This window comes from Lissotriton helveticus, chromosome 11, assembly GCF_964261635.1.
Source record: "Lissotriton helveticus chromosome 11, aLisHel1.1, whole genome shotgun sequence".
In the NCBI taxonomy this organism is placed as follows: domain Eukaryota; kingdom Metazoa; phylum Chordata; class Amphibia; order Caudata; family Salamandridae; genus Lissotriton; species Lissotriton helveticus.
In genome coordinates, this window is record NC_136072.1 from 195367859 (window position 1) to 195382092 (window position 14234).

Here is a 14234-nt window from a genome sequence, read left to right on the forward strand (position 1 = left end):
GCTCTGTATCTTGTGGATGAGGTGCATTCCTGCCCTTTTATTTTGATGCACAGCAGCGCAGCAGGAAGGCTTCCTTCGCAGCTGTGTGTCAATATGTAGTAAATGAGGCCCTTTGTGTTAATGTGTTATTCTTTATTCTGTGGGACTAATTACATATCATTCGACAGGGGTAGTGCAGTCAGTCGCAGACAGCATAACTCACGGGTGAGGTGGCGGGGGGTCATGCGGTGAAGTTTAATTTTAATAAAAATAGCTTAACTTAGCCGGACCGATCCGGTCCCACGTTGTCTCTGCTCCTCGCAGCTGCAAGAAGCAAGTAGCCTCCCTCCCCTCCCCAAAGCCAATCACAACGCTCCAATGGCAGTGTTGTGATTGGCTGAGAAGCTGACCGCACAGGTGTCTATGGGGAGGCCATTTTCTCAGTGTAGGCTGCACGCAGCCTACGTGAAGAAAATGTCAGAGTGTGCATGACTGGTTTGGTCGGCCCCAGAGGGCTGACCAAACAGTTAGGGCTCGAAACATTGGGCAAGCCACTCCTCCCCTGCCCTGTTGCAAAACTGCCCATCCCCCCCCCCCCCCCAAATCAAACCATTCTTCTTTCTCGCACTGCGAGAAGCAATAACATAAAATGGTATTTATATATTTATACTATTTAATGTTACTGCTTCTCGCACTGCGAGAAAGCAGTGGGGCGACGGTCCTACACCCACATGGAGGAGCCGTCCCTGAGTGCAGTTTTGCAATAACCAACCAACGCAAAAAATATCATTTGTGTTCGGATTGGTTGATCAAAAGAGGCTTTTACACCACTCAATCATGCGAAATGTTGTTGCAAAACTAATATGCACCGGTGCAAAGTTCTGGCCCATGGTGATAATGGATTTCAAGCCTTTTTATGAGCCTTGGTTTGTGAGATGACCAGAATAAAATAGTCACATCCTTTTTTGAGTTCACTGGAACGTGTATTAATGTGTATAAAAATTGGCAAAAGGCATGTATTTCAGATTACCGTAATCGGACTCTGGGAAATTGTGAAATCCCCCACAATAAGTCACGGGTACTGGTGGTGGCCCATCCCTTTTGGACGGACAGGATTTAAATTTGAAGCCACAGTGACACGCATTTATCAGCACATGCAGGCATGTATTCACATTAAGAAACTGAGTGAGTGAATGAACCTTTGAGGTTCCAGTTAAACGTTATTTGCTGATCTTCAGATTTCAGTGGAAACAGAGGAAAATTCAACTTCTCCTATTCGCTCCAGGAAACTGTTTTTGCAGATCTGAAACTGTCATGCAGACACAGTAAAAAAAAATACACGACTGGTTTCTGAATCAGCTAAAGTTCAAAAGGGAAAAATAAACTTATTTTAAAAGGGTGCCTGAGCTCTTCCAACACAAGTAACTGTGGCTGATTTCCAAATTTCCAGGGAACATGGCCCCGAGTTATCTGCCAAAACAGTGCACCATTGTCCGTAAACCTCGATTTCCAGACCATGCTGAACTTCGTTTCATGACCTCTCCCATTATTCCAAGGCAGAAACAAATGAACATTAGAAAAATAAAGATTAGTTTCACAGAATGGCTGTGCCAAAGCCTTGTGCAACTTCCTCAATGCATCATGCTTGAGCAACTACCGCTGGTTAATTTGACGCTAACCATACCTCGGAATGTTTAAACATCTTGCCAAGTTGGGAAAAACACACATAAACACATTTTTTTGCAAAGCAGCAGAGAATGAAACTGTTTAAACATCTGTGCCTACTTTTGGAGTTCGAGTGAACTAATTTAGTGTGGTTGAACACAGTCAATCAAACAATTGTGCAAGCAAATCCACTGGGTATTTATTCCTTTGTCATGAAATACTCTGATAAACAGATAAAGGTGAGATGCAGCCACTTTTTTATATCCCAAAATAGATGTGTTCAGCATCAGTGTCCAGAGAGCTGAAAGTCTGGCACGACAAGGCATTATTGCCTTACATTTATATCTCAACGTGCTTCAGAATTGTACTTTTGATTCAAAAATTGTGTGATGGGCCTTTTCTTTCTTCCTTACACAATGTAAGATGACAAGAATATATTTACAACCTTTAAACTGAAAGAAATTCGCATAATATTAGAGCTTTATTATTTTTAGAAGTTCATCTTCTTTGCCAGAAATCTTAACATATTATGTTTACACTGTGTCTCTCTGTTTCAGGGTGTTTCAGGAATTGGCCACAAGTACTACATTGAGTTTACAACAGATGATTTTAAAACCGGTGTAAGTATGAACATAAATTTGCGGCCGAAGGGTAATGTATTCACCAGTTATTATTTCTTTTAAAAGAGCAGCACAACCAAGCATATCCAGAATAAGAAATTCTCTTCCCCAGGTTCTTTTCTACCTCATTGAAAGTTTTATTTTTTACATATGTCATTCTTCTTGCTACTTGTATATGTTATTTGAGGGGAAAAGTGGGGATCTTTTTTTCTAAATCAGAGATGACTGAAGGAAACGCTTGTTTTTAAGCTACTTTTTGCATTTTATTTTTGTTTTTTTTCTTAACTGATTTCTTTTAGGCAGGGTTCATGGAACTTTCACAGAGAGCTGGGACTCCCAACCAGACACAGGAATTACAGGGCGGTGGGTTGAGTTGTCTCTTTATGGGCAAAGCTGGAGGGGTAGGAGTTTATTTTAATTTTGTATAGGTAGTGGGTACCTGTCTCCATGTTGTAGTCATTCCTCAGTGTAATGGATAAGTTGGTAATGGTAACTACTGGTTGTTGCATAGCTGTCCCTGGTTATCAGAAACTCATTGGTCATTTCTGTAAGAGCATACATTTGTAGAGGCATTTTCCACCTCAAACTTTTCTGACTGTAATTATATCAAAGGTAGGAATATCCATTGGATGATGTAGCACAGCACTTGGAAAACCTGCCTTCAAGAGAGGCAATGTCTAAAGTTGTATGAATAGAATTCACAGACTGGGAATATCTGCTATATATGACTTTGGTCTAATTTAAAAATGATTTGCTTTGCTTACTTTAGAGGCAGATATAGGAATTATTCAGATACATAATGGCAAATAGATTGAAACAGGAACCACTGTGCAACTGAAACATATTAGTTCAATGGGATGATCTTATTCTGTTATTATGTGACTTTAAACATGAATATTTAGATACATGTACTCAGGTTTGCTGAAAAAACTTTATAGAATGTATGCCTATTTTCTATGCAATTCCTTGATAGAAATTGTATAGATGAAGGTAAATTGTAGAAACCTCATAGTACCCAGTTTCTCCCCTTGTGTATAAATTGTAAGAATAAACCTGTTTTTCTGGGATGCAACTAGGGGGTCTTAGTGTGACATTATAGTCTATGAAATTGTTATATATGGATATCACAGAGATCCATTAGCATGAATCCCAGATTCTAAATACATTTTATGGCTGCTATGATGTTGCATCAGTGGTGGAATTGCTCACTTCCCTAGTGCTTCAAACAAAGAAGTGCTACCGAGGCTGATGGTCTCACGCGCCTCAAATAGGCCTCCAGACACCCAAGAGGGGCGGAGAATGCAGGCAGACCCGCCTTCTTCCCTGTCAGACACAGGATGCAACAGACCTGCGCTGAGAGGGAATTCAAAGCATCACTGAGAGAGTCTGTCCATGCAGTGTGAGCTATCTACTGCAATGGCGAATAGAGAGTACGGGTTTGGGTCAAGGCGAAAGCTGCAGAGTGTGCTGTGGGGGAGTGGCTTAAGACCAGGCATTTATTTTTAAATGGTGAAAGGCGAGGGAAAGAAAGAGGGTGGAGCAGGAGGGTTGCACAACTCCAGGTATTCTTTAAAAAAAAATATTGGCACCGGTGGAGGAGGGAGATATCCGAATGGTAGGACACAATTTAAAAAAACTAAAATTAAATGGTGAATTTGGCAAAGGGAGGGTGTGTTTTTTAAAAATATTAAAATGGGCAAGGGAGAGGATGTGGCTTAAGGGTTAGAGCAGCTGACTTTGAAGATGGGGAACCAGGTTCGAGCCGGCGGGAGGCTCAAGCATCCTGTGATTCTGGGAAAATCACGTAATCTCCCCGTGCCTTGAAATGAATGTGTCCGTCTGTAATGCAACTGGTGCTCATGTAAAGTACTCGGATACTTCTGGTCAAATTAGCGCTATATAAAACTGCAACAACAAAAAAAGATGTGGTAGGGACGTGGAAGCCAGGTATGGTCTCTGAGGCTGGGGAAGAATAAGGTATTTAAAAGGGGCTGAATGGGTGGGTGGTAGAAGAACAGCAATTTTAAAGTAATCTTAGGCAGCCGTGGCCCGTGCAGGTAAGAGCGGTGGTGCTGTGGGGCCGGGTTGGGGAGGATTCGACAGTCAAACAGGAGGGAAAATTAAATAAATAATTACATTTATGATTTCCCTCGTTATCATCTGTCGCAATCCGCCCCCACAGCTCCACCATTCTTACCTGCACGGGCCGCGGCTGATCTTAGGGGAGGGAGGCGAACAAGGGAAGGATCCCCACATTCATACTGTTTCCGCCCCTAGTGGATTCTAATGATTAGCTGCACAGTGGAAGAGGTTTCCGGGACTATGCATAAAATAAAATTATAGTTAGGTAGTTTTAAATAATGGTTATCTTTTCCACCTCAGGGTTTCAAGTGACTGAAGCCACCTCAAGCCCTGAATGGAAACCATCCTCTTTATTGGCCGCTAACAAAATTTCCGGCGTATAAGACGACTGGGCGTATAAGACGACCCCCTACTTTTCCTGTTAAAATATAGCATTTGGGCTATACTTGCCTTGATGTAAGATGACCCTCGGCGTATAAGACGACCTCTGACTTTTGAGCAGATTTTCATGGGTTACAAAGTCGTCTTATACGCCAGAAAATACGGTATATTACCATTAGTATGACCTCAGGAAAAACAAAGCTCTCTCTAAAATCATCCAAAGGCAGAATAGAATAAATTATATGCACAAAACCTGATTTTTCACTTTAGCAAATATTGTGGATCATGACAAAATTAAATTTTACTTAGGGCTATGGTCCCCATAGCAAAACAGCTAGCGTTGTATGCTTCTCAGTCTCATGAAAATAGCTTTGGTTCTTGGAAGGGTGGAAGACAGCACGACCACTAACAGCATTAGTGCTGCTGGAGGGTGGGCACTTACTCGTCTCAGCTTGCGTCTTTCGCCTTCATTGGAATCTTCAGTACGTGAAGAAGGGCCTGTTTGTACAAACAGTGCTGAAACGCTGAACCTGAAATCTAAACCATTGTTTGCTTTGACACAGTTGACCGGAATCTTGCATTCATCAGTACAGTGACTAACTAAACAATTTACGTTGCTACGTTTTTTTTGTTTTCCAGCGAAAGGTTGGAACGTGCTTTGGCACTGTGTTCTTCCAGTCTCACAAACAGCGCCCAGCTGTAAGTGTAAACTGTACAAACAACAAAAGCCAGAAACAAGTTAATGAAGATGATTACAATTTGTACAAAGAAATTAAAGATCAGAGCAAGCCAATCACTGCAAATGAAATTCCAGGTACTGAACTAGTATTGCATATCAGTAGCCTTTATTCTGTTCCTTAATTCTGTTGTGAGAATCATACTTGCACTAAAAAAAAATCCTAACTTCTATATGGGCAATGTAAAAATGTTTGTATCGATTTTGCTGTTTTGGTGTGAATTTTTATTCATATTATGAGCGTTCTCTTAGGCAATAGGAATGAGTCATGTAAAAGGAGCCAAAAAGGTGGTGTGTAAGCTATTGTTATGTTATATTTATGAATCTTGTAGAGCGCTTGCATACCATGGGGCGCCTTGGCGTTAGCTGAGGAATGTACAAGGAGGGAGTAGAAGAAAAAAGATCAAAAAGAAAAAAGACAAGTTTTAAAAGATTTCCTGAAGGCAAGCAGATTGGGAATGGCTTTAATGTATAAGGGAAGGGCATTCCAGGCTTTAATTGCCCCAAAGACCAATCCTCTGCCTCTCCAAGTAGATATGGTACATAACCAAGAAAGGCATTCCTCAGGAATGCCGGGTTTGTTCATGAAGTGCTTTGTAAACAAGACAAAGTGCTTTAAAGATGATTCAGGATCTAATCGGAAGCCAATGAAGAGATTCGATCGCTTGGGAAACCGAGTGATGTTGCGGAATCTTGAGAGCCAGACGTGATGCAGCAATCTACAGAGTCTGTAATTTATTAAGAGCCTGCTGCTGTACATTCAGGTACAGGCCATTGCAGTAGTTGATTTTCAATAGAACTAAGGAGGTGACTACTGGTTTTTGTAGCTGAGAGGGAAGGAAACGTAGAACCGTCTTTATAGTTTTGAGAATGAAGAAAGCAGAAGATGTGACTGCATTAACTTGGTTGTGATACGACAAACGAAATACGACTATCGTAGTAGTAGATATATTTGTTCAAACAATAGCAGAGCAAAAGCTATTGCTGTATACCATTACCTGCCTCACTGTCGACAACTTCCTACTTTATGAATGACCTCCAGACCTGGGTAGATGATCCTTCCATCCCCTACATAAAGAGATGGATCAAAGTCATGGATTACATTGGCTGCAAATCTTGCACATCCCCCACATATGAAGTTGACTTTTAACTAGATTTATTCTCGTTTTCAATAATTATTTATAAGTATTATGGACTAGCAGATGCTGTCATCATCAACCTAGAGCCAGATCTACTTTACAATGCCTGGCAAACCCCAACAGGTCCCCCTTTCCAAAAGGTTACAGAGGGACAGATCCTGGTAAAGGAACCTCAACAACGTGCCTTTGTGAGTGCCCCTATTACAAATCTTTCACCAGCTGCCAATATGCAGGATGGAAGTGAAATTTGTTCACAAAGAATTTAGAGGGTTGGCCCCCTGTCAAACAACAAAGGCCTGGGTTAGCATAACATATGCAAATGCCTGGTTCAAAGATGACTTCAAGCATTAACAATACAAAGAAGTGTTCTACATTTGTGCTTGATGGAATTAAGGTCCATGACAAACTGAATTCCTTGCTATGTCGCAACAAAGGCTGCAAGTCTTATGACCAAAACAAATTATTTAAATTGAAATAAAGGTCAATAAACTATGATGTTGAAATCTCCCTTGTAAGACATGTTTGGATTTCACAGTGTGTATATTTTGATCAACTCATTCTTGCATAAGCTACTGAGAAGACAGATGCAGTATTTGAATTTGCTGTTTATCCGAAAGCCCATCATCATAGACCATTTGTATTCCTCTGTGGTAAAAGGCTAGCATTTCATCCACCTTTGCCGCTGAAGATTTCTCTGCTTTATGGTAGACACAATAATAGTCAGTGAAATTTGACTGTCAGTGCCTACTGCTAGATTATTCAACTTATCCTTGACCTAAATCAAATCCTCAAAGCAGAGTGGCAGGGGTTCAGTGTAGGCACACTAGTGGATATTTTGCATGAAATAGGATAACCTCTGTTCAGGATCATTTAATTGCTGATTTCCATTAACATAAAATATTGTATACAGCATAGTATCACGGACTGCCAGACTCGCGAGGGTACGGCGGTGGTGGTCTTCTTACTGCCCTATTATGACCAAGGCAGTTGTGCCACCCTGGGACCACCGCGATCGCCAGGGATCTGAGATCCCTGGCAGTAGGGCAGCAGTCATGAGGCCACCATATCCTTGGTGGGCTGCTGCGTCCCCGCAAAATATATTATGAGTTTCCTAACCGCCACATTTTTCATTGCAGTGCAACCGCTATGAAAAGTGGTGCGGTGAGGAAAAAAGGGAGCCCTAGACGGTCCCTTGTGCCCCTGCACCATGGGGTGCATGCAGGGGGGGCACATGTTGTACCCCCCTGTGTGCATAAACCCCAGTACCTTCACGGTTTGGACTGCAGCAGGGGCGTAACACAGGCCCCCGCAGCCCCCGCGTTGCGGGGGGGCCACATGCTCCAGGGGCCCCATCGCTCCAGAGCCCCAGCCCCAGGCCCAGCCCCTTCACTCAGCAGAGGAAATTAATGGTGCGAAAGACACAGGAGGCCCCGAAGCCCCGGGCCGTGTTGCAGGGGGGGCATACTCCAGGGGCCCCCTCACTAATAAAATGGTGATGCACTGCACGCCCGGCCTCCTAAATAATTAAACCGTCCGCCGTTTAAATGGTAAGTTCGTTATTAATTATGGCGTGCGCAGATGGCTCCGCGCCTGCGCAAGCCGCGATTGCGCGTCTTCAGGGTGGGGGAGGCGCTGTCTCTGCAGCAGCAGTTACGAGGACGGCAGCACTGCCCACCGCAGCAGCAGGTGAGAAAAGCGGCCAACGCCGGTGCATGCACGAGTCTGAAAGGGACCGTGGGCGCAGCAGCTGTGGTGAGTTGTGTGCAGCCAGAGTTCCTGCTGCTACGCCCGCTAGAGCTGCACAGCCCCATGGATAGAACGAAGTGGCCACGAGACTACGCTTTGGTGCTAGTCTTTGATATTAAATGCAAGAGAGGAAGCGAGTTCCAGGTCACAGGGGCAGGCGTAGCTAGAGCTTGTGGCGCCCGGGGCTAGCCTTCAAATTGCCGCCCCCTGGCGGGGGGTGCTGGGGAAAAAGGACGGCGAGCACCTGAAAGAGGTCCGAGAGACACGTAGTATCACCGCTAATAGTTACCTGGATCATGCAAGTTACATGCACATACATGACACAGTCCAGGGCTAGACAGCCCCCGTCCACAAAATAGTGCCGCCTGGGGCGGACCGCCCCCACCGCACCCCCCTAGCTACGTCCTTTTGTATTTGCTGATTCCAGGTAAGTAATGTTAGGTAACTTTATTTCCAATTATGATTTATTTAATACGGATGAAAATAATTCCCCTACAGCAGTTTCATTACCTACTTTTTTTGGGGCATGGCTGCGCCTTGATGGTTGATTACATCTTTATGTCGCATGGCCTCTTGAACCAATTTTGTATGTATGACCATTATGGATGAAACTATATGGACCACAATCTGGTCACTTTGTCATTGTTGTCCCCCACCCCACCTCTAGTTAGCAAACATGCTCTATATATTTACCAGCCTGTTGTACAAAATAATAGGCAGCTACTAGCATGGCACCGATTTAACGCACACTTGTTCTTGAAAACATTGATAAAATTACATTTGATTACCATTATGACGTCTTTCAGAGACAGTCAGTCCAGCACAAGCATTGGAGTCCTTTATTAATGTATGTGTTTGCATTAATTGCGATGTCAAAACCTGGAGTAAGTACACCTGCACGAGCTCCACTGTGGTATGATGCTTCTTGTTCTGATGCCAACAGGGGACTGTCTGCAGCATTGGCTAAGAATCGGAGAATAGGTCTTACCTGGCACAAAGTTGTATATTGCCAATTTGAAAAGTAGAAGAAAAGTAAACTAAAAAAAAAGAAACTAAAAATAAAATAGAAGGAGGGAACTCCAAATTATGCGCTGGGACTGGCTGATGCCACGTTTGACAATCATAATCTAAAATATTTTTGGGAGAAGGTCAATTTGATTAAAATCAGAAATAGCATTGCAACGCTCATAAGCACCCATATTCAGGGCTCACATTGAGTATCTCATTTTCAGTCGATCTACCGCTAAAACAATCTTATCTGTGTTTCATTACACTACATGTAGTCCAGATGCAGACCATAAAGATCAACTTGATATTGATGACGTTTCATTTGCTATTCATTAGAGCCCATCTGGCGTTCCTTGAGATATTTTTAGATGTAGTTTGGACATTTTGGCTCTGCTGTAACAAATATTTGTAATAATTGTGGCACTGCTAATTTTCTTCCATCTTCGTCAATATCTATTATACTCCCATTTCTTTAAATAAAAAAAAAGCAACAGAATCGAACTACACAGCTATATGCCCATCTCATTTATTGCTTCTTCAATTAAGTTTTTATGCAGAGTGTTTTTTAATAGCAAGAAAAAGGTTCTCACCGTTTGAGTCCAGCTCCAGCTCGTGTCTTGATTGCCCTCGCGCTCCTTTCACACACACTCTAAATGGTCGGAGGTCCCCAGCTTTGACCTCGCGGTCGCGATTTTGAAGTTCTGTTTCCTGCAGTGATCCCACCCCCTCAGGGCAATGATTCAGACTGCAGGCAGTGCGTCCACGTGAACGTGCGTTGCTGCTGCGCCGCGCTTTCCCTTTATACGGCGGCCGCGCTGCACTGGCCTGTTGCGGCTGCCTTTATAATTTATTTGGGTACACTGACTGACAGTAGTGTCAGTCAGTGTCCCCAAATAAATTATAGAGGCCAGTGCAGCGCGGCCGCAGCCCTCACAATAGGGCCGCCTGGGGCGGACCGCCCCCACCGCACCCCCCTAGCTACGCGGGTGGGGGCCTCGGTGCGTTAGTCCTGGATGTTAAAGTAAGGAGTGCAGAGCTCCCGGTCGCTAGAGACATGCAGGGTCAGGTCAGACCTCGGTGCTTTGAGCGGTGCCACAAAGGCCTACAGGCAGGCCGGGCCAGTCGACGACATTGAAGGTACGGGGAGGGCTGCACTGAGCTCCGGGTCACAAGTGGCAGGCTGGGACTATCCTGGATATTAACGCAGGGAGAGCGCGAGCACCTGGTGACTAGAGCCAGGCTGGCTCGGTAGGTTGGTTTAGAGGACCACAGAGTCCAGGTTACGGGTACAGTTTTGTCCCGGTTATTACTAGTACGGGTAGAGCCAACCTCAGGGTTACCGGGGACAGGCCATTCCAGGCCCAGATATCAAAGGCCAAGCATTTTAGAGCTCTGTCATTAGATTCAGACTGGCCTGGGGTGGAAGAGCCTGGGGATTACAGGCCTCTGGCTTACTGCAGACCTGGCTGTGGTGCCTGTGTGAGCTCTGTAAGTGCACTTAGTAAGCATTAGAGGCAGCGCGGCCCATCCAGGTCTGGTCATTAAAGACACATTTTCAGCATACACCTGCACAGAAAGTCCCTCCCCCACCTGCTACAACTGCAAAAGGCAGTTTTCCCCATGGCCATCATTAGGCAGAATGCAGGATGAAGAAAGCTTTCCTTCGCATTTCACGGGGTCTGGGGAAGGGGAGGGGAGCAGCGAACCCCGCATATGGAAGGTGGGTACACAGACACTCGGTCCCAGCCAACCCACTCTAACAGCATTAACCATGGAGCACCTACATAGCACACACCGCAACCTACTCAGTGTAGTGCTGCGCACTAGCCCACCTTCAAAAGATATGGGTTGGCGCTAGTGGGTTACAAAGTGTCAAACATGGATGTACCCAACGTATGAGTCAATTTATGGTTGGCTTGTGATATAGCACACTATGATGTTTTTCTCAGCTTCAGTGCACATCTCAGAAGACAGAGGAGGGCAGAAGGAGCAAAAGAGAAAGGATAAACTTTAAGATTGAGAGCGTGGGGTAAGGACGTGATGGTTTTTGGAAGAGTAAGATAAGGACAGCCTGTGTTAAGAGGGGCAGGGAGAGAGGAGGATATTAAAAAAAGCGCAGAACCGTTTTATTCCATCCGTCTTCCAAAAATGACGCACGTTGGCATTCTTGGGAATTGTATAGGCATGAACATCTGTCCGCCATTTCGAGTCATGCATTTGCAAGCACACATAACAAAAGTATACCAAAAAGGCGTGAGAAGTGGGAAAAGAGGAGCGCGGGTGGCGGTCAAGTTGAAGGCATAGGAGAAGGAAACAGAATCGTTTCAAAGCATAAGTAGGCAATGTGTGTGAAAGAAGATAAGGGGTAGATGGTTACAGTAGACAATACATCTTGGTTATGCTTTTGCTGGGTTGTGTTGGTGCTTAATAGACATTTTAGCCCAGGACGAGACATTCAGACGCGGGAAGAGGTTCGTAGAGAAATCTTAGGATGGCAGAGAATAGTAGCAGTGAAAATGAATACCTATAGGATGGGGTTTTGGTCATATGACGTCATATTGCAGTTTGATGGTGTGGGTGAGCGGCAGGAGGGTCAGGGGGTCTGTGAGCTGGCGATTCAGAGCATATTCTCATGGAGCAATGCGAGTCTGTTTGAAGCAGGTACACAGCCCCAAACCTGAAGAATGCCTCTTCTAGCCAGTTCCGAGGGAGTTTGAATCACTGGTCTAGCGATATGCACGTCTCCGCAGTAGGCGCAATAACCCACCGAGCTATTTCCGTATATTGGTTGAAAAAAGCGCTTTAGTACCAGTGATGTATTTCCACCTGACAGATATAGCATGGCAAACATACATGCTAAAATAATAATATGCTGTTAAGTTCTGGCAGAACAGCTCAGCTATCTGGCAATCTAGTGTTCCTAATTCTTTAAAAAAAATCTGGGGGCTGATAACACAAGACTTTGTGCTGACGCAAAGTGTGGTAAAGTTGTGGAAGGGTATTTACTTTCCAGAGCCAATGATGCTTCCCTTCTGAGTGGGAATTGCTCTTTGTGCTGCTTTGTACAATTTCGCGTGATGGTGACGTTACTTGGAGCTATCAGTGCAGCCATCCATAGTTTTTGATGCAAAGGCCGTCTACCATGATAGTCAGACTGGGTTTTGCATAAAAAACGATCACTTCCTTGCACAAAGTTAGAATTTTTTTTTCATTTCTCTAACCATTTCACACATGGCGCTGCTGCATAGGACAGCGCACATCCGATGTGGGGAATGTTATAGAAATTGCCTAGGCATGGGCTTTTGTAGTGGAAGGGTATAGCTATAGTCAGGGCCACTGGATTTATGCAGCATTGGGGGGCCAAATTATGGGGCAGGGTTAAGTAAATTATGCCGCAAGAAAAGGCAAATTATGTGGTACATTTTGTGATAGTATTACTTCTTTATTTTGTCAATTTTTAACTTGTTATCACTGTCTGGGCTTTAGTTGCACCTCTTTAGTACCAGTTTAACACCCAAATATAGGCAATATTAAACGGAAAGGTGACCATTCCACCTTTGCAAAGGGACTTCGACGGTGCTACAACACGTGTTGCTGCGTTTTTACTAACTTTTGAACAATTAGAGTTAGAAACTATTTTTGTTGCTAAAATCTGCAGATTATACAGCAGATGATGGATTTGGTAGCAAATGCGGCAAATCTATAATTATGCAAAAAACGCAGCAACTGCACAATCGCATAATTCCACAAACTTTCACCCACAAACACACACACAACATACATTTAAAAGCATTTTTTATTTACCTCCATTGCCATGGAGGGTCATATTCGAGCTAATTCTACTTCATTTATATTATTCGCGATTAGTGCAATATAAAATTGACACAAAACAAAGAAAGCGGAGTGCCAACCAGCCAATCTCTATAAGGATTAGTTGCCCCTCTGTTCCTGGCACTATGTAGCCACCTTTGGGGTCAGGGGTCGCAAAGGCAGTGCCAGGGGTCGCAAGGGGCTAGCCAGGTGTCGCAGAAGCTACCCCTGGCAAGCTGTAAGATATGTCCATGCTTTTCAGTCCAAGAGGAGTCAAAGCAACGCACACAACTCCCTGCTCCTTCTAAGAACAATACATTGAGGTCGACAGTTCACCTTGCTTGAGAGGCCAGTCCGGAGCACTCAGCCAGTCCCTCTTCTCTGGTCATTCAGCGGAGGTCAGCTGTTTTAGGGGCTACAATGAAGACAGGACCTTACCTACAGTCGTAGATCACACAGTAGGCGCTTCCGCAGAGGGATGCGCCCTGTGTTTTTTAGTGGCTACACTAGTGACGTACTGAGGTGCATAGAGTCATTCTCCAGTAGACGGGACAGTCGCCTCTGGACCTCTCAGCCCTGTCCGGGGCCAGGGCCGGTAGGACATTGTGTCCTCATTTGCAGGTTCCGCCGTTGTTTTGTGAAGCTGCTTTTGGATGAAGATATTTCCTGTGGTGTCAAGTGTGGGGTCCTTCTGTGAACTGTTCCTGGCCCCCCTCTATGGGCCTCACGAGGATTGTCTGGTGACGTCTTGTCCTTCATTGGTGATCTGGCATAAATTGACGAGGTGATAATTTCTCTTCTCACGGCATTGGTACAGCTGGATTCTTTTTAGCAGTAATTCGACTGATGATTGAGGCACAGTGCTCCCCTTTATTACTAGGCTGTAAAATATGTTATATGAAGAATGGTTTAGGTTGAGGAACTTGTGTCCGAAAGGAAGATCTGGAATGACATCTTTTACTGCTACTTAGAAGGCTGTAGTTATTGCCTCAGAAGAGTCAGTTAGCAGAACTTAGTCAGTCTTTAATTAATCTGCACAGTGGGTCATCTTCAGTAGAAGATGAAGGC

General features: G+C 44.4%; 1 protein-coding gene across 1 annotated transcript in view; it reads left to right on the forward strand.

The window, feature by feature from the left end:
• Positions 1 to 14234, forward strand: part of LOC144792162 (retinoic acid receptor responder protein 1-like) — a 69327-nt gene that overhangs the window by 41438 nt on the left and 13655 nt on the right. The window contains exons 2-3 of the mRNA XM_078667055.1: positions 2202 to 2264; positions 5367 to 5541. Coding sequence (XP_078523181.1) covers positions 2202 to 2264; positions 5367 to 5541 — 238 coding nt within the window. The remainder of the gene's footprint in view (positions 1 to 2201; positions 2265 to 5366; positions 5542 to 14234) is intronic.